This window comes from Ochotona curzoniae, unplaced genomic scaffold (genome assembly GCF_017591425.1).
Source record: "Ochotona curzoniae isolate NIBS_2020 unplaced genomic scaffold, NIBS_Ocur_1.0 contig_2692, whole genome shotgun sequence".
NCBI classification, from domain to species: Eukaryota; Metazoa; Chordata; class Mammalia; order Lagomorpha; family Ochotonidae; genus Ochotona; species Ochotona curzoniae.
Genome location: NW_024465556.1, coordinates 17,394,267 through 17,415,493, shown reverse-complemented (window position 1 = coordinate 17,415,493; position 21,227 = coordinate 17,394,267). Strand labels below are relative to the sequence as shown.

The following is a 21,227-nucleotide window of genomic DNA, read 5'->3' as shown; positions in this document are numbered from 1 at the left end:
GGCAGTGTTTTTCCTATACATACATATCTATGGTAAACTAACTTTTCCACTGAAAGAAAGCACTGTACTAATGGTGTTTTGGGACCATTCGTAAGTAAAACAGGAATGCCGACATGAACTCAGTGACACCATGACAGTCAGTCTGTTAACCAAGATAGTTACTAATGATTGATAGACAGGTAGAGCATGAATTGTAGGTATTCTTGGCCAAGGGATGATTTGCATGTCAGACAGGAAAGATTGGGACAGCATCCAGAATGATGTATAATTTAAAACTTAAAAATTGCTTATTTCTAGAATTTTCCATTTCATGGTCATAAGCTGCAGTTGACTAAATAACTGAGTCATAAAAATAGGATAAATATAGAAGGGACTGTATTTATATGAGTATATAGCATTTGAAGTTTCTACCTCTGTGTTGTTTCTTTCTTTCTTTGATATCTCAGTCATCTTTTAAGATATAATAGTATCAGAGCTACATATTCACTTAATAAATGAAGAAATGGCACCAGAGTCTACAACAGTTCATGAACTTGCACAAGACAATATTAGAACCAGAATTTCAATTTTTGGACTTTCAGATCAGACTTTCTCCCTTGGATTCTGTGACCACCATGAAAGATGTAATGCATTAGCCCAGGTTTATACATCATTAAGGTTTTCTTCAGTTTTATGACTCTTTACATACGGAGCAATCTGACTCTTGCATTGCCTCTTTGTAATGATGATGGTGATGCCAAGGAATGAAGTCATCCAGAGCATGTTGACTGGGGGAAATGAGAGCTCATAGTCTAAATGTCACCAGGGGTGCTTGCTTCGGCAGCACATATACTAAACATGACCAAGGGAGGAATCGTTCCCATTCTAATGCTTTGATGGACCTAGACTAGAAGCATTAATGAACCCTGTGCTCTTAGCATGGTGCTGGATTGAGTTATGGAATACATGATATGTGTCTTGCAGCACGCTGTGGTAAAGATTGTGAGAGAGAAATACTTGAAGACAACATCGTTTGAAAGCCAGGAGGAATTGCAGACATTTATAAGTGAGCTGTATGTGTTTTTGGTGGATCAGATGCATGTGGCCCTAAACCAGGTTGGTACCTAGAACTGAAAGCTTTTCCCTTTCTTTGTGGAACATTAAACCCTCCAGTTCCTCCTTCCCTTGCTTCCTTCCTTTATCTTTTCAATTCCTCTCTGCATCTCTCCTTCCTCCTTTCTTCCAAATACATTTATTGAGATGCATGTTTAGTGCTAAGCCCTAGAATAACAAAGATGAATAAGAAGCTGTGTAATTTATAAGCCTGAGTGTGGGAGAACAGGGTATAGACTTCTTTAGTTTCCTAGAAAAATAAATTTGGTGATATCCAAAGTCTGGTGAAATTGCCAAAAGCAGATAAAACAGAGTATATAGATTGTGGAACAAAATTACCATTTTGAGTATGAAATTCTCAGTTTTTCTTCAATAGGATCAAAACAAAACAAAACTAAGTTTCTAGACATTATATTCCATGACAGATTTCAAACGTGCCTTTTCTGTTTAACTAGTGATCTGGCTCTCATTCACTTAACCTTTATGTTTATATTTTTATAGGTTGCATCTTTCCTTCATTTGCTCATTTCTGTGCATTTCATTTTCATTTGCTGGTGGCGGGGGGAAATGAAAGGATCAGAGTCTTTGTGGCTCTGGTTTACTAAGTCCCTGTTCTATTTGTTCCTTCCCTCATGATTTTCCTTTTCTAGCACTGTCACCTTTTCTTTTGCTTTATTCATCCTTCCTGGAAGCGATAGAACAGGAATGTTCGGTATCATAGGATTAAGAAAAGAGTCCTGTTTTGGGTGTGGATCTGAATGATTTTGTTTGGAAAACAATTGAAAATTGAACCTTGGGAGTTGCAGCTGCCTTCTGGCCCTAAGCAGCCTCTGTGTAGTTGAAGAGACAAGCACAAAATCCAAACGACTGGGTGAAGTGAGTTCTGTGCTAGAGGTGTGGCTGTCATAGAGTGAGTTAGGGATGCCTGATGTGAGAGTCACTTTATCCTAAGAAGGGCTTGTAGAGAAACTGTGTCTATTAGGGTCTTGAAGGATGAGAAGTTATTTAGGTGGATGTTTCAGAGCATTGGGTCACATGGGTCACACTGGAATTTGGAAGAATATTACATATTCAGAAATTGTCGCTATAGTTCAAGAGCAGTGGGACCAGTGTAGAGAAACAAAGAGATGAGGCCAGTAGTCACTTCCTGTTGCTGGGAGTTGGGAGTATGGAGAGAGACTTGTATGCTAAACAAAGAAGTTTTGACTTTTTCCTCATTCACAGGTAGAAGCAACGAGAGAATTATGCTGAAGTATAGTATGATTATGTTTGCATTTTATAAAAAATAATAGGATAACAATGTTGTGAAACTGGTGATATTTTCTGGATATTGCATAAGACAGAGGAAGGAAAATCATAGATTCTTCCATTTAAGACTTATGACTAAATAATTGATACTAACATTGTCCAGGACAAGGAATACAACATGACTACATCTGGCGGGAGGCAAGTAGTGTTGAATTCAAATTTGAGTACTTGCTGCAGTAGGGTTTTGTTCGAGAGAGAGCTCTGTATTTGGTCAGGTTTTTGTTCATTAAACTAAACATTAGAGACAAACCATTTAGGGAGGAAAGGGTTTTATTTTGACACATGGTTTTGGAGGTTGACAGTCCAAGATTGGCTGAATTCCATCCGTTTGTTTGTCTGGAAGCTGGTGGATGACAGTGACTGAATGTGTGCAGAAGAGTCACATGAATAATTGGCCCGCAGAAAGTGTATCTAGCAAACTCAGCTTTTAAACCCATCCTCTTGAGACAGCTCCCTTTCAAGGCTGCCCCCCCTGGGGACCGAATGCCTTCTCGCCAGGCTTACCTCCTGAACACCATAATTGTACTAAGTTTCAACTCTCTTTAGTATCATCAGTTTATGACTTTTGGTTTTAAATTCAGGAGTCTGACCCCATTCAGGCTATAGCAAGAGCTATCCTTGAGATGAGGTTTGGGGAGCCATAATACTTAGCTGTCATGATCATAGATGAGACTGCTTGTGTGTGAAGAGAGAGGAGAGAACTCTAACAAACACCAACAGTTAAGGAGTGAATGAGTGAAAAAAACTGACCAAAAAAAAGTAGAATTGTTCAGGAGATGAAGGAAGCAGAAGACAATGATGTTACAGCAGTCAAGGAAAAATAATTTTAAGAAGATATTAAGAAAAAGTGATTGCCATCATTAATTACATCTAGGAATTCAGTGATAACAAATATGACAATTTTTGTTGGGATTCAGAAATAAGGAGATTGTTATTAACCTTCATAAAGCACTTTAATTGGGCAAATGGAGTCCATTCAAATAACAATGAATTGAAGAGTAAGATAGGGATTGGGAAACAAGATGAACATAAATTCAAGAAGTTGGATGATGAAGGAAAAAAGTGGGAAAGTGGCTATAAGTTATAGAAGTGTTCTTTTAAAGATGAAAAAGGCAGGTCAGTGTTGTGGCATGGCCAATTAAACCTCTGTATGCAGCACCAGTGTCCCAGCCACTAGTTTGTTTATTTGTTTGTTTCTTTCTTTCTCTGTCTATCTCTTTCCTTCCTGCCTGCTTGCTTGCTTGCCTGCCTGCTTGCCTGCTTTCTTTCTTTCTTTCTTTCTTTCTTTCTTTTCTATTGGAAAGTCAGAGTTATAGAGAGGTGGAGAGAAAGAGAGAAAGATCTTCCATCCACTGGTTTACTCCCCAATGTGGCTGCAATAGCCAGAGCTGAGCCAATCAGAAGTCGGGAGCCAAGAGCTTCCTCTGGTCTCCCACGCAGATGCAGGGTCCCAAGACTTTGGGCTATCCTTGACTGCTTTCCTTGACTGCTTTCCCAGGCTACAAGCAGGGAGCTGGAAGAGAAGTGGAACAGCTGGAATACAAGCCGGTGCCCATATGGGATCCCTGCACATGCAAAGCTAGGACTTTGGCCACAAGGGTATTGTGGCAGGCCCTGGACACTGGTTTCGATGCTGGCTGCTCCACTCCCCGTCCAGATCCCTTGCTAGTATGCCTGGGAGGGCAGGCTCTAGTGTTCGGGCATACCCTGAAGAAGCTTTAGGCTCCTGGCTTTGGCCTAGCCCAGCCCTGGCCATTGTGGCTATTTGGGGGAATGAGCCGGTGGATAAAGATTGTCTCTTTCTCTCTTTCTCTTTCTTCCTCTCTGCAATTCTGCCTTTCCAGACATAAATCTTTAAAGATGAAAAATCTTTGATAATATCTGCTGCTTTGGCAAAAGCAGTTGGCAGAGTAGGAGTTAAAAATGGAGGAACTAGGGCCCAGTTTAGTGCCTAATAGCTAAAGCCTGACCTTTCAACCACCAGGATCCCATATGGGCACCAGTTCATATCCTTGCTGCTCCACTTCCCATCTAGCTCCCTGCTTCTGGCCTGGGAAAGCAATGGAGGATGGGCCAGATCCTTGGGACCCTGCACTTGTGTTGGTAATCTAAACAAGTTCCTGGCTTCTGGCTTCAGATTGACTTAGCACCTGCTGTTGTGGCCCTCTGGGGAGTGAACCAGTGGACAGAGGATCAGTGTAAATCTGCCTTTCCAGTAAGAATCAGAAATTCTGGCTAGTCTCAAATTTGGCTTTACTCCACATTTCTTAGAAACTTTACTTGTTAGTCACTCATTTATGATGGCAGAGGTTAGAGGGAATCAGTGTCTTCCCTTGTCACACTTCTTACCCAAGGGATCATGAATTATACCAGACATATTCTCCTAGTCTGGAAACATTAGACATATCTGGAAAAATCAGAAAAAACAATATATTCTCTTTGCATATATCCTCTGTCAGCTATTTCACCTTGATAATTTCCCTCTTGGTTCATTCTTACTCCTTTTCTGTATTGGCAAGACTAAAGAAAATTGTGTCACTTTACATGTCATAACTGGATCTCTTAATTTAAAAAAAAATTATTATTTGTTTACTTAAAAAGAGTGACAGAGAAGCAGAGACAGAGATCTCTCGGTTGCTGGTTTACTCCCCAATGCTCACTGTAGCCATGTGTTGGCCAAGCTGAAGCTGGAAACCAGGAACTCAATTGTGATGTCCCACGTGGGTAACAGAGGCCTGGGACTTGGGCTATCTTCCTCTGCCTACCCAGGCACATCATCAGGAAGCTGGACAGGAATCAGTATCTCCAGCTGGCCCTCTGATCTGCGATGCTGCTGTCAGGAAGCAGCAGCTTAACGTGCTATGCCATGCCAGACCCTTGCCTCTGGATTTGAAAAATTCATGTATGAAACTGAGAGACAGCGAGAGATGGACGCATACACACTCAGAGCTCCCATCCACTGTTTCATTCTCCAAATACTGGCAACAGGACTGTAATCCAGGTTTCCCACGCGCTTAGCAGGAATCCAACTACTTGAGCCGGCAGGGCACTGGGGTCAGGAGGCAGAGTGCTTGTGAGTTGAACCCGAGTGTCCAGATGCAGGCTGCAGGCATCACAGCTGCTAGGTGAGATGTCTGCTCTGCCACATCCAGTTTTTAGAATTTACTTATAACTGCTTCGTTTTGTCTGCTTAACATCTTGATGTTTTCAAGACCATGCCAGATGACGTCCAAGGCACGGTCTCAACCATTCCCACGAGCAGCGACCAGCTTCGACTCTTTGCATTTGAAGCAGAAGTCAATGAGAACTTTGAAATGGCAGCGGTGTATTATGAAGAGGTGATCAAACATCTTCCCAGAGATTGTTACTATTATTAGTAAATTATAGACATAAATAGTAACTGCTTGTTTAAAACTTGATTGGTGAAAGAGTAGACATTAGATCAGTAAAACAAAGTAAAAAAACACGCCCACATGAGAAAGATCATTTGATTTCTTTACAAAGATGTAATTTAGTCAATGGGAAAAAATAATGTTAGAATAATTGATAATCCATGTATCATTTTAAAATGAAACTTGATTTAAGCCTTAAACATTTCAGAAAAGTCAGCTCTGAGACTAATAAAGTTTTAGAAGAGACAGAGGTGAAATCTTGACTTGGAGTTAGGCAAAGATTTCTTAGGTGTGACATCAAAGCACCATGAGACACATTACAATGTGATAGATGGACCTTACTCAAAATTCAGAACTTTTGTTCTGTGAAAGACATGAGAAAAAAAAAAGAACACACACAAAACAGGAGAAAATTTCCCCAAATCCTGATGAAGGATTTATATTTAGAATATTAAAAACTCCCCAAATTCAGTAACACTTTCAAATAAGCATATTTTGAATACTTGTTTTTAAATTATTTTTGCAATGCACTCAAGAATAAAGTTGTTGGGACATATAGCAACTCCATGTTTAACTTTTTAAGACTTTTGATATGGACTGTAGATTGCTTTGTATAGTATTGACATCTTAATAATATAAATCTTCAAATCAATGAATGAGAAATGTCTTTCCACTTATTTATATGAAAGTGGTTTTTTTTTTACTTCAGAGATAAATTTTATTTGCCATCTCAAGAGTATGGAAGAAGTGATTATATTTAGTTGACAAACAATAAAAAGTGAAGCTTTATGTCTTTAAATTGTTGTATTAGTTTGATATACACTAGGAAGTATAGGTAATATACACTAGGAACAAGTGGTTTGAGGATTTAATTTTTAAATTGTTTTTTAAAAATTGTCTTTGACCCTTTCCCCCATCCTAAAAACAAAAGTAAATGATTGTGTTAAGCATTTGAGACTCAATGGGAAATACATGGTTTCTATTTTCATAGGATTTATAGTATTTGTGGAGTGTTTTGGTGTTACATGAATTGAAAAAAAAAAAAAAAACAGGTCACAGAGTCACAGTAGCCATGGCGCTCTTAATATTTTATGTGCCTAGAGGTTAGTCCGTGAGCCCCAGAACCTGGATCACTGGATAGATTATGGTGCCTTCTGTCTGCTAACTGAGGACAACATCAAAGCCCAGGAGTGTTTTCGAAAAGCCCTGTCACTCAATGAAAGTCACATCCAGAGGTATTGGTCGGGGGGCAATGGGATGCTAGATGAGCTTCTGCGTGGGATTGCCCTGCACCCACAGTGTGGCCCAGGTCCATGTTCACTCTATCACAGTGGTCTCTTCTCAGCTTGTTGCTGTGTGGTGTCCTGGCGGTCATGATGGAGAACTACGAGCAAGCAGAAATTTTTTTTGAGGACGCCACCTGCTTGGAACCCACTAATGTCATAGCCTGGACTTTGCTTGGTATAGTGTTTCCTGTGATCCATTTTAAGATGCTTTATTTTTCTTCAGTGGCTCATAATGTAGTACTTAAATTTTAGAAAAAAAAATGCAGGAAAAATAAGTGAAAAATTCAATTCTTTATCATATTGTCTTAGAAAATCCATCATATAAACATCAACATCTTTCTTTACTCAGGCTTATACTATGAAATTCAAAATAATGATATTCGAATGGAAATGGCATTTCATGAGGCCTCCAAACAGCTTCAGGCACGAATGGTTCAGGCACAAGTATCAAAGCAAAAGAGTGTTGGTACTGTAGAGTACACAGAAGAAGGAAAGAAAGTAGAATCCGTCCTGAGTGCTTGGGCAGCCACAAGTGGTTCTACAGTGGCATTCAAGACAGAAGCCCCAGCAGGTAAGGCCAGAGCATGGTGCTGGAGGGTGCTGAACAAGTTGTCAGATAGCAAGCACTCAGTAAATAGTTGTTCTCTGAATGAGTATGTGAGTTTTTTTGTTTGTTTGTTTTTAAGATTTACTTTACTTGAAAGAGTTATGGAGTGGGTGGAAGAGATTGGAAGTAAGAAAGAGAATCTTCCATCCACTGGTTCACTCCTCAAATGGCCACAACAGCTGGAGCTGAGCCAATCTGAAGCCAGCAGCCAGGAGCTTCTGTTTCTCCCAAGTAGATGCAGAAGCCCAAGCATTTGAGTTACGCTCCTCTGTTTCCCCAGGCCACTAGCAGGGAACTGAAACAGAGGTGGAGCAGCTAGAACTCAAAACTGGTACCCAGTGGGCAAAGGATTAGCTTGCCACACCATTGCACTGGCCATAAGTAGGTGGAATTTTGAGTTATTTCAGGATGACAAGAGAAGCCCTTCTAAGTGTTTCTTTCTGCTGGTAGTCAGAGCTTCTGCTATTGAAATTCACCTTCTTTGTCGGGAAACACTTCAATGATGGGAGTAGGGGGTGAGGGGACTTGAGGAGGAAGATGGGCAATCCCAGAGCCTGTGAAACTATATGATAAAATAACAACAACAAAAGAATACCAGGTGCTACACAGTCCTTGAAAGAGAAGCTTTACTAAGGCCTGTGAGAAGATGGGGGATAGAGGTGCAACAAAACCCAAATCTGTCTCCCCATTGGGAAAGGGCTTCGGAATTTATGGAGTTAGTGTAAATGAGACATAAACACAGTGAGAGAACAGGTGCAGAAGGAAGGGGAAGGAGAGACCTTTGGACATTCCCAGTAACAAAGGAGCCTCTATGTAAGTGCAGTGGGTATCCAAGCAGGGCTGCTGCTGGGAAGTCCTCCAAGGCATGTCGGTTAGCAGTGAGATCAGGCCAAGGTTCCCGCAGTGCATTCGGAATTGCTCTGTGCAGAATACATGCATGATTTTGCCTGTAAATGGTTCTGTCTAGGTTTATCCCAAAGTGCAAAAAAGTAAGATTTTTAGCAACGATTACATTATGGGCACAGCAAATTACCATGCCACAGACAGGCAAACGACAATTACAGGATGCTAGTATGTTTGGCAGTTAGGGGAAGCTTGCTGTTAGGAAAAGGGGAGTGTACTCTTTGCTATCCTTGCTTCTGTCTTTCTCACCCTTCCTCCAACTCTTCTCAGTGGCCATCTCCTAAGCTCAGATGACAGGAAAAAGCACATTTAACATTTGTCTTCCTGTGTCTGGTTTATTCCACTAGGCATAATAACCTCCAGTTTCATACATTTTACCACAAATGCCAAAATTTCAATATTTTTGGTTGGATAATATCCCATTGTGTATACATATCACATTTTTTATCCATTCATCCATTGGTGCATACCTGCCTGAATATGTATGATAGCTGCTGTGAATATTCTCAGTGAGTGTGAGACAGTGGGATTTGTGAACAGACAGGAGAACCCAACAAGACGTAATCTTTTATTATTGTGCTGGCATAAGGCCCAACTGGAATCATATCCCAAAATAGTAAACCTCAGTTAGAGAGGGATTTCCTTGTATCTTTTAGCATCTGTCTCCCTCATATGTTGGTTACACACATTTTTAATTGTTTATCTTTTTTAAAGATTTACTTTTATTATTTTTTTTTATTGGAAAGGCAGATATACAGAGAGGACAGACAGAGAGGAAGATCTCCGTCCGATGATTCATTCCCCAAGTGAGCGCAACGGGCCGATACTATGCCCATCCGAAGCCAGGAGCCTCTTCCTGGTCTCCCACACGGGTGCAGGTTCCCAAAGCTTTGGGCTGTCCTCGACTGCTTTCCCAGGCCACAGGCAGGGAGCTGGAAGGGAAGCGGGGCTGCCAAGATAGAACTGGCGCCCATATGGGATCCCGGGCGTTCAAGGCGAGAACTTTAACCACTTGTGCCACCGCGCCGGGCCCTTAATCGTTTATCTTAATTCTACATTACAGCTATAGGAACTTTTTTAGATGAAATTGACATTTCATGAACTGAACATATTTAACGTAACAGTTTGATGCTTTTCTCTGTTTACTTTAAAATAGTTTTGATTAGCATGTGTTTCAACCAGTGCATACAGTGTGAAATGATTAAATCAGGCTTTCAGCATCCCTGCTTTCCTGCACTGGTGACTACAGTTCACAATAATGTTAGAGAACTCTGGAAACTATTACTTCCTGTGTTTTTGTTATTGTTTATGTGAGGAGTGACTCCAGTGTCAGCCCTGAAGATTGATAAGACCTCCGTCATTTTAGACCCTGCACCAGTTTCACAATTTTTAGGCTTTGTGTATATCCCTGATGCCCGTCCCTTGCTATGAAAGTACACCCCCCCCCCATGCTTTCTCTCCCTCTCTCTCTTCCCCAAGGGCATCTTTCTCTGCTCAGATAAAGACCCCCTGTGTGACTCGCTGCAATCTGGTGTATGGGTTTGTGGAGAAAATTCCTAGCAGTTTATCTAATCTTCCCTTATCTTTCAACCACCCCCTCCATCAGCTTTTTGTTGTTGTTGTTGTTGTTGTTGTTAAGATTTTTACTTTTATGCATTTGGAAGAAGAGAAGCAGAGAAAGAGGCAGAGACAGTGAGATACCTTTCAGTCACTGGGTCCCTGGGTAGTATCTGACCACAGAGAGAAGGTAAATGGAGTTCCTGTAGTGGCTGTAATGTTTTCTAAAACTGCATGAATTTTGTCCTGTGGGTTCTTGAGATCCTGGCTTTAGGAAGTAACTTGTACACTGGGGATCTGCCAGACATTCTCATGACTTGCTAGGCATTCGCATGACTTGGGCTGTGCACTGGGGTTAGATGGGTGCAGGGGCATCTAGTGACAGAAACTCTGTCCTGAGTTTAGTTTGTTCTTAAATTATTCAGAAGCATAAAGTTTACCAAAAACTCTGCATCATTCGTGTACTATTTAAGGAATATATTTCTCATGCCTTGTCATTTTGACCTCCTATAGTTCTAATTTAATCCTTTCAGCTCCAGGAACTACACTATCCATTCTTGATGAATTTCTTGAAGAATCCTCCAAACTGCAGGCCGAATCACAAGAACCCACTTTGGCTTCACAACCTCAGGATCCAAATGTGGGCCTAAAGCCGTCCAACACATTTCTTAAAGAAGCATCAGAGAAAAAAGGTAACTAGGAATAAAGATTTCCTGTTGAAAGAAGGGCACAAACAAATTATACAGGTTGTTTGAAACTGATTAATATGTCCTGTTGCCCCTGTTTCTTCACTTTGTTCTGGTCTCTGAAAACCACATTCAACAATAAAATGAATAAACATAGATTTTTAAATTTAACTCAAAGAAAAGCCAGTTACAGCCAAGAACTTTTTATTTTAAAGGTTTATTTATTTTTGCTGGCAAAGCAGATCAAATTTACAGATAGTAGAGACAAAGATCTTCTATCCACTGGTTCATTCCCCAAGTGGCTGCAACAACCAGAGCTGAGCCGATCTGAAGCCAGGAGCCAGGAGCTTCTTCTGGGTCTCCCACATGGGCACAGAGTCCCAAGGCTTTGGGTTATTCTCTACGGCTTTCCCAGGACATGAGTAGAGATCTGGAAGGGAAGTGGAGCAGCCAGTACATGAACCAGTGCCCATATGGGATCCCAGCGCTCTCAAGGTGAGAATTTAGCTATTGAGCCATCGTGCCGGGGGCCGGACCTTTCCTAATGATCCTTTGTCTTCAGTGTATCTGCAGGTTGTTTGACATTCAAAGAGATGTGAATACTTTTGAAAATCCCTTCATTTGCTTACAACCTTACTGTGAACCACCAGCCATTTCACTTTGCCAGTGTCTGAGTTCTGCTTCTGGTGGACCATTGTTGGAGATATTTAAGCTTTCCAGATCATGGTCCATCTCATGTGTGACATCAGAATACCCTGCTGGTTGCATTTGTGTTTCTGAATTTTTGGTATTTCTCTTCACATCTAACCTTCTGTCTTTCAAATATAATATTTTCAGAAGCCTCAAAATGTCGAGAATCATCAGCCTTTCTACATCCCAGCCCTTATTTTGGTGTTTCCCAAACGCCCACCACCATCTTCATGGAGACCATTCGCTTCTTGCTGAAAGTCAATGCTGTGCAGGTCAGAGTATCTGGAAATAAGAACAACTTATTCTGTCCATGCTGGTTTATCTCTGAAAGCTTAAATGCACACAAAGCAGAAAACACATTTGCTTGTTTTTAAAGATTTATTTTTATTGGAAAGTCAGATACACAGAGAGGAGGAAAGACAGAAAGATCTTTCATTTGCGGATTCACTCCCCAAGTGACAGTGGCCAGGGCTGAGCCGATCCAAAGCCAGGAGCTTCTTCCAGGGTCTCAAGGTTTTGGGCCATCCTCTATTGCTTTCCCAGGCCACAGGCAGGGAGCTGGAAGGGAAATGGAGTCCTGAGACACAAACCAGTGTCCATTAGGGTTCCTGGCACATGTAATGCGAGGGCTTTAGTCACTAGGATACCATGCCTGGACCCCAAATATGCTTTTTTTTTAAATATCACTATTACCTTTATTGACACACTAGGGACCCAAATATGCTTTTGAGAGCTCAACCTAACCCCAATAGGAAGAATATCCAAATATGAACCACTTTCCGCAAATCCCTTCAGAGGGTCTTACTACAGGGTTTCTTAGAATCTGATTTTCCTTTGCAGTATATGCACAGAGCACTTGCCCATGAGGTGTTATGCCCTCAAGGAGGCCCCAGCTGTGAGTACTACTTGGTGCTGGCCCAGACACACCTTCTGAAGAAGGACTTTGCCAAGACAGAGGAATATCTTGAACTAGCAGCCCAGATGGACTACCTGGTAATGACTTCTGCTACGGTCTCATGAGTCTAAGGAAGGGAGGAGCAGGCTGTATTAGAGGTAGAGATGGCATGTCATAGGGAAAGTTTTGTGATCTGTGGGGTGGGGCTCATTAGCTGCAAGTAAAGTCATCAATCTATACCTTTCCATTGGCTTTTCTTCAATAATCTTGAGTTTTGCAAAGAGCAGAGAAAGAAGGATAGCTCTACCAGAGGATGTTATTTCAGGCTTTTGGACTTATGTTTTCTCTGTGTGTACCCCATGCTTCTCTTAAGATGGCCTTGAGGAGTATGTGAAAGAAATGAGAAGACAGTCCTATAGAAGCACCTTCCATGCCTCTGAATGAGATTCTTCCCCAGATGCAATTGGGAAAAGGAAATAAATGAACCATCAGTGCTAAGCAAAGGTCATTAACGTGCTTTTACAGATCACCTCACCCTAAGCACTGCTTGTTCTTCCCTTTCTCAGAACCCTAATGTCTGGGGCTTGAAGGGTCATCTCTATTTTCTGAGTGGGAACCACGGTGAAGCCAAAGCCTGCTACGAGCGCACCATTAGCTTTGTGGTAGATGCTGCTGAGATGCACTTCATCTTCCTGCGCCTAGGGCTCATCTACCTGGAAGAGAAAGAGGTGAGGGATTGAGGGAGGGGAAGTGTCTGCCCTTTGGGCCATGGTCTGCAACCTGATGATCACTCTAGTGTTCACATCCATCTGTGTGGACTACAAAGAGCAACAGGAGAATAACCCTTTCACATCCAAAGGTCAGTTGACTTGCCTGATCACAGATAATTAGTAATCAGTGGAAACAGGATTCAAACCCAAACTGTTAAAAAATAATCTCGTTTTCACTTGAGCAGAACCCTCAGAACATGCCCCACATCAGGGATCTGGGATGGGTGGGGGGATGGGTAGGGCTTCTCCCTTTATCAAATCCCTTACTCCAGATACAGAATGTAATAATAATAATAATAATGTGGAAACAATGGTCTTACCCACTTTCCTCTAGCCCTTGACCCTTTGTGCCCTAATCAACTATTTAAAGATTATCAAAATAAAAATAGAGAGAGAGAATAGTCTGGTTTTACCCATTATGCTACTGAAAATCAAGAATTCAGCAAATGCTATTTTGGCTACAATTTGCCATAATAGAAACATTCTGAGCTTAACAAAGTGTCATAGCCTCAAAGGGAGTTCTCCAGAATTCATCAACAACAAAGGTTGTATTTAATCTTGCTAATTGCACTTCAAAGGGTACCTTCACCTGATCTTCCATATTTTAGGGATACCTCAAAACTTAAAAAAAATAATAAAATAAAAATAACTTTCCATTGTGGAAATTTCAAAGTAAAACTGGCTAGTAGAGTAAACCGTCATGGACTCAGACCACTGTAGATATTACCAGCATTCTCCAAAAGGCCTGTTAGCTCCAGGCTTCTCATTTGACTGCATTTAATCCCCCTATCCCAAAAGCCCTAGTTTTCTTTCTTTTTCATGTAAATTAAAAATGACACTAAGCATGTGCAATGTTTTACGATATGTTGGTGGAAAGGCCTGAGAGAAATTGCTACCCCTCTGCAGTAAAGAAGGTAAGACAAGTTTTTCTTTCTGGTGTTGATTGAAAGCTGCATCCTCACGTCTCTTCTGGCTTAAGCAGTCTGATAGGCAAGCAGGATTTGACCTATTTTGTCAGGTTTTGCTGTCGAGCCATCTCTCACGTTGGAGTATAATACAGGAATGAATGCCAGAAGGGGTACTTCTTTTAAAGTGTGCCTTTTGAATTTTTCTGAGAACCACTGAGACTAAACTTCTATTCCCCAAGGAAGAGACTCAGTGTAAGGTGTGTGTCTAGCATAATGCCACATGAGGTCGCTTTTGACAAGAAAAATCTGGTCTGTGAAGTAGTTGTGGAATTGGGATAATCACTGTGGTTGCCTAGAACTTGCAAAACACTAGTTCCTTACCTCAATGTGTTGATCAGCCCATCTCTTCTACTTGGTCTTCTGGTGTGTGCTCTCTGAAAGTAGATGTAACAGTACATTACTCAGGTAACTTAGATTGTTCTGGGGACCAATGTTGTGGCACAGCAAGTTAAGCGGCCACTTATGACACCAGCGTCACATATTAGTGCATCTGAATGATCCACTTCCCATTCAGCTCCCTGCTAATATACCTGGGAGAGCAGTGGGAAGATTGCCCAAGTCCTTGGGCTCCTGCCACCCATGTAAGAGACCAGGATGGAGCTCCTGGCTCCTGGCTTTGGCCTGACCCTGGCTGTTGCAGTTGTTTGGGGAGTGAACCAGCAGATGGAAGATCTTTCTCTGTGTCCCTTCTCAATCTGCCTTCCTAATAAACAAATAAATAAACCAGTCTTGGAAAAAATTTAGATTGTTCTGGAATACAATTATCAGAGGTCCCATCAGTATTTTCTAAATCCTAGTGTTTGAGGCCTTCAGAATAATGGCAGCTTAGTGGTGCTTTCTTTCTACAGTATGAAAAGGCCAAGAAAACCTACCTGCAAGTCTGTAAAAGATCACCTTCATGCCTCACCTGGCTGGGCCTGGGGATCGCCTGCTACCGGGTAAGAAGCTGAAGGCTTAGGACGAGGCCCCTTCAGACAGCTGACTGTCGCGCCCATGTGTCCAGCGATAAGAGGCAGACGCGAGTGAAGCCTTCTGCGGTAAACTTTATTGTGCGCACCAAGATGAGGAAGAGGAAAGGGCCCCGACCCCGGCAGGCTGTCTGCTCTTATGTGCTGACTGGCCCCGCCTCCGCCAATGATAGGTCGGCGTCATGATCACGCAGGGTCCTGGGCGACCGGATTCGTCAGTCCCCAGTGTTCACGTGCTGGCCACGCCGCAGCTCACTGCCTATGCGCTAGGCGCCTGCGCAGTACCGCGAAAGCTACGTGACTCTCCACCAGGCACCAAGGTGTGGCTTCTCCGGCCGGCACCATTTTGGGTACGGCGTGTGGCCAGTGCATACAGATGCAGCTGGCAACAGCTGACCATGTCAGAGGTCCCATCGTTGTCACCCTCTGTTTTTAAATCCTAGTGTTATTTGGTTACAGACACTTTGTGATGTGATTGTGAGAAAAAGGTGCTATGGGAGATGAGTCTGCTCCAGGGATGGGTGATTATTAGGCACAGCAACCCTCTGAAAGGCAGGAGGAGCTGCTGCAGGTTCAGGGGGTAGCTAGGCGCACACCCCTGGGAGGTCCCCCTCCCCCTTCCTTTCCTCCCTGTCCTCAGCAGATGCAAACGTCCTGCTATTCCATTTTGATCCCATATGATTCCTTTTCTCTGAATACCTTACTGTTTTAAGTTTTACTATTTCCTTGATTTATATTTTTATACTTCTCAATCTATTAGAAGCTTGGCAGCACTGGCAAAAGTGCAAGAAACCAACTATACCAACTATTCGGGATTAGCCAAGCTTTTATTTATTTTGAGCATTATAAAAACATTTTCCTGGGAGGCAGGGTGTGGCTTCTTATCTCCCCCTGTCCCCATAGATACAGAGAGGAAAAAAGAGAATGTGGAAACAATGGTTTCACCCACTTTCCTCAAGCCCTTTGCATCCTAATCAACTATATCTAAATCATCAAAAATAAAATTTAAAAAAAGACAATAACAAAAATATTTTCATTGGGATAGAAATAAAAGTCAAAACACTTCCACTAAACATTATAAAGTTATCAAAGTAATCTTTGCCTCATCAGTGTGTTTAGTTACACAGGGCACATATATCTATGTGTATATATCATGATTTATTTGGTCAATCACTAATTGAACTTTGATGTTCATTTGCACAATTATACTATTCTCAAAATAAAGTTAGGATAAACATTCTTGGACATGAATCTTTTTACTTAACTCTCATTAATGCCTTAAGATACATTCCTAAAACTGCTTTTAGTCTTTAAATGATGATCTTAACGTGCCTCCTAGAGAGGCTGTATTTTCACCTGTACTCTGCCAGAAAGTGTGAGAATCTGTCTTAACCTATCAACAATGTGCATTATCACAGCTTGGCATGTATCTCTTAACACTTAGCTGAAACTCTGCTACAAGCATTTCCAAATTGCCAAATGCAGGGGCCCTCAGAAGTCTCCTTAGCACTCAGTCCGTGGCTCACATCCCTCCTGAAGCTCCACTTTCTCGGCTCCCACAGTGGTTCTGCCCCTTCCTCTCCAAGGTTTACCTCTTATGCTTGCTCCTCCTCTCTTCCCCACCACAGTTGCTGGATCCTCCTGGGTGCTGTAGGCAGTCCTTTTCTCCTGTCACTTTTTCTTATCTTTCAGTGGATTCATGGGAGGCAGGAATTATATTGTATTTTCTGTTATTCTCAGAATCTAGCATGCTGCCTGGCACAAAGTAGTCCCTCAGCAAATCTAGGTGGACTCGGTGTCTCAGTAACATCCACATTGTGAGCCAAAGTATGGGCATGATTGAAATGTGATTTTCCATCCATTCTTAAGAGATTATTCTGTTATACCTAAAAGAGTTGCAGAGAGGGGGAGTCAGAGTGTGGGAGAGTGATCTTCCATTTGTTAGTCTACTCCCTAGAGGCTGCAGTGGCTGGGCTGGGTCAGACTAATGCCAGAAACCTGGAACTCTACCCAGGTATTTCACAGGATTCAGGCCATACTTCACTGCTTTCCAGGCACATTCGCAGTGAACTGAATTGAAAGTAGAATAGTTGGGACTAAAACTGTTGCTCCAGTAGGGGATGCTGGCATCATAGGCAGCGGCAAAACCTTCTGCAGGCTAGCTCCTATTCTCTTCTTTTAAAATGGAGAAAATGGGAGCTGGCACAGTTGCATACTCTCTGTCTGCTGCACCAATTCTAGTTCCAGATGCTCCAGTTCTGATCTAGGTCCCTGCTAATGGCCTAAGAAAGCAGCCGAGGATGGCCCAGTGCCTTGGGACCTTGCACCCATGCTGGAGACCCAGAAGAAGCTCAAGGCTCCCAACAGTGGATGGACTGAACTCCAACCATTGTGGCCACCTTTTGGAGAGTTAACTAGCAGATGGAAGATCTCTCTCTTTTTAACTCTTTCAAACAAAATAAATAAATCTTAAAAAAACAAATAAAATAAAATAAATGATAAGCCACTTTTGAGAAAGACCTGTTCTGTCTTCAGTTGGCCTGTTGGAAGGTTTTACAAAGCACACCAGCAGTTTTAAGATGTAGTGATAATGTCTGCAGGCCTGGAGCATGGAGTGTACCCTAGACTTTCTGCATACAGCATTGAATGCTCATGACTGTGCTGTGAGCAACCAATATTAACAAAAAGGAGTGTTTCTAGAAAATAGTGTTTTGACAAATTAAAAAAAATATTTTAAATTTATTAACATTTTTATTTTAAATTTATTATTTTTAAAAGTATTACTTTTAAATATATTTTTAAATTATTATTATTTTAGAATACAATTCCATAGGCTTTGAGATTTCCCTTTTGCCCTCTTCAAATCCCCTTCCCCCAACTGATTTTCCCCATATTATTACAGTGGTATAGTCCTTCACAGAGTCCAGCATCCTATTGTCAAGATATATTGAACAATTTCATTGGGAGTCCATCTTTGATTTGGACGTATACTGCATTGTACCTTCACATCTAGATATGATAGTCCCTATTACACACTTACTATACCTTCCATTAAATGAAAAGCCATACAACAAAATCAACAACAGGAAGAAAACTAGAAAATTTACAACATGAAGTTAATGACGTGCTACTGAATGACCAATGTGTCCCTGAAGAAATGATAGAACTTTAACTTCAAGAAAGGGATGCATATTGTAAAGAAAAAACTAAATTTGTGTCTGAGAGCCCATATGTAAAGTGCTGAATGAAGAGCACAGGATAGTAAATACTTGTGGCTTCCAACACTGCCACCTGAATATCATGGTTCACAGATGCCCTGAAGGGTCTGCCAGAAGGGGCAAGGAGAAGTGGTGTGAGACAAGAGCCTAGCTACAGTCCTCCAGATCACCCCATCAGACTTTTCCACCAAAATAGTGCTACTTTTGTTTCAAATATCACACAACCACACATGACTTAGTTTAAAATAAGAATTAGGATGCCAAAATACAAAAAATCAGAAACTGTTGCTATGGGTCACAGGCTCTGATGGTCCCTGGAGGTAGTGGTCTCCTCTAAGCTGACCCCAGCTGGCATGAGTGAAAACCCCGCTCCCTTGTCCCCTTTGGTCCAGCTGGAGGAGCTCACGGAGGCTGAGGACGCGCTCTCTGAAGCCAATGCCTTGAACAACTACAATGCTGAAGTATGGGCGTATCTGGCTCTGGTCTGCCTGAAAGTAAGTATTTCCTTTTGCCTGTTTGCTTCAAAATAGAAGTAGAAAATGTATTTCAAGCCATTCATAAAGTTCTGTCTAATCAGGAATGATACAGTTTACAATAATTTTTGTAAGTTTATCAAAGATTTAAAATATATTTTGAATTATAGTTATTCATTGAGCTTTATTCAGTTAAAGCAATTAAGAGAACTATGTTCTGCACAAATTGAGGGAAAATAAACAATTTCTAGTGGAAGTGAGTGTTTATTATCCTTTCACAGTATCCCCTTAGAGAACAGAGGTGAGGGACCAAATTAGCAAGCATCAGTGAGAGGACAACTTACGAATGATAGTTGAAGTTTGATGAAATCTAGATTTGGTCTTTATACTGATGATAAACGAAGAGCCAAGGTTGGGCAGCTTCTACTTGCATTGTGCTTTAAAATCCTATATTCAGGTTTTGCTGGACTGGACATTCCAAAAATGGAAGCAATAATGGATCAGAATGTAAGCCAGGTGAAGGATGAGCTAAAGGGATGCTTTACTAGTCTGTTTTCTTTCTTTCTTTCTTTCTTTTTTTCTTGAACTACTGTCCAAAGGTGTTCATTCTTAAAAAAGCTGAATGCGGAGTGGGGTAGCCAGGAATTGAACCGGTGCTCTAAGATCAGATGCTGGCATTTCAAGTGGTGGCTCAACCTGCTGTGCTACATTGTTGGCACAATTTTTTAATTCCTACCTCAGTTCTACTTTAACTAGATATAGGATCCACAACACATCAGCCTTCTGGGCCTTAATTTCCTCATCTTTAAACCAAGAAGGTTAGTATAAAAAATCTTGGAAGCAACAAATGTTTTATTTTTTTATATATTTATTTATTGGGAAGTCAGATATACAGAGAGGAGGAGAGACAGAGAGGAAGATCTTCCGTCCGATGATTCACTCCCCAGGTGACTGCAATGGCCGATGCTATGCCAATCCGAAGCCAGGATCCAGGAACTTCCTCCAGGTATCCCACATGGGTGCAGGGTCCCAAGGCTTTGGGCCATCCTCGACTGCTTTCCCAGGCCACAAGCAGGGAGCTGGATGGGAAGTGAAACTGCCGGGATTAGAACCGGCACCCATATGGGATCCCGGCATGTTCAAGGTGAGGACCTTAGCTGCTCGGCCATGCCATCAGGCGCAGAAAGCAACAGATGTTTTAAAGAAGTTATAAATGTGTATAAGAAGCAGAAAGCAGAGGTGAGTTCCCATCCGCTGGTTCACCCCCAAATACCCACAATAGCTGGGGCCGAAAGCCTGCATCTGCGAGCCAGGAGCTCAGGCTGGTCTCTCACTTGGGTGCCAGGGACCTGACTACTGGGCCTGTCACCTGCCATCTCCCATTGTCTGCATCATCAGGGAGGAGGAATTGAGAGCAGAGCCAAGACTTGAACCCAGGTACTCTGCTGTGGAATGTGGGCGTCACAGTAAGTGTCTCAACTGCCAAGCCACACATCCAACACTCAGTATGGAAGATCCTAATGTATTTCTCTCTGAAACTGACGGTTCGAATAGGGGGAAAATGTGTTGAAACTATATAACCCAGTTTACCTAATTGAGTTTGACACCAATGAGAAAATCTGAACTATTCTTTTTAAGCACAAACAAGTTATTCATAAAAGTTGGCCACATACTAAACCACAAGAAAGGTTTAACAAATACACACTGGAATAAAATGATAAAAATACAGTGTAACTATAAGCCAAAGACACGCATACATACACACACATGCATACATGGAAACACAAAACTTGCTTGGATTTAATTTATGGGTCAAAGAGGAAGTCATATGACAGCTTCAACTATGAGGTCTCCTGGTAGCTAGAATCCTAAAGATTCTTGTCTTTCCCAATATTATTCAAATACTTATTGAGGTCCTGGTATAAAGGATTTTAAAGATTAAAGTGCCAAGCTAGTTGGCCGTAAAATATAAAGATTTGATGTAACAGCCCTTATCCCAGTCAGGCTAGTAATCTTCTAAAAGTTAAGTTTTCTCTTGTACGGGTAGAAAGGGAAGTCAGACAGAGCTGAATCCCAGGAAGAAATCCACACATTGTCACTGATTTGAAGATGACAACCAACGTGAGTGGCCTCTAGACGCTAACTAACAGCAGTCTCCCCTGAAACCAGCAAGGCCATGGGGACCTTCGTTGAGGAAGTGTAAGGAGCTGAATTCCACCAGAAGCCTGAGGCAGCTCTGAGGTGGCTGCTTCTCCAGAGCCTGGACATAAAAGCCCAGCTGGAAAAATCCTGATGTTAGCCTCGGAAGACCCTGAGCAGTATCAGCCATCTGACCTAGGTGACAGGATAGTTTTAAGATTCTAAGTGTGGTGAGTCAGTACATAAAAATAGAAGTAGATTTTTATAATAAAGAA

The 21,227-nt window shown here is 41.8% G+C and overlaps 1 protein-coding gene across 2 annotated transcripts in view; it reads left to right on the top strand.

The window, feature by feature from the left end:
- CFAP70 (cilia and flagella associated protein 70) overlaps positions 1-21,227 on the top strand; it is a 49,400-nt gene that overhangs the window by 25,861 nt on the left and 2,312 nt on the right. For both annotated transcript variants that reach the window (XM_040975942.1, XM_040975941.1), the window contains 11 exons: positions 964-1,095; positions 5,613-5,738; positions 6,894-7,027; positions 7,138-7,253; positions 7,428-7,649; positions 10,679-10,837; positions 11,669-11,793; positions 12,362-12,514; positions 12,983-13,144; positions 15,003-15,092; positions 18,733-18,834. In XM_040975942.1, coding sequence (XP_040831876.1) covers positions 964-1,095; positions 5,613-5,738; positions 6,894-7,027; positions 7,138-7,253; positions 7,428-7,649; positions 10,679-10,837; positions 11,669-11,793; positions 12,362-12,514; positions 12,983-13,144; positions 15,003-15,092; positions 18,733-18,834 — 1,521 coding nt within the window. The remainder of the gene's footprint in view (positions 1-963; positions 1,096-5,612; positions 5,739-6,893; positions 7,028-7,137; positions 7,254-7,427; positions 7,650-10,678; positions 10,838-11,668; positions 11,794-12,361; positions 12,515-12,982; positions 13,145-15,002; positions 15,093-18,732; positions 18,835-21,227) is intronic.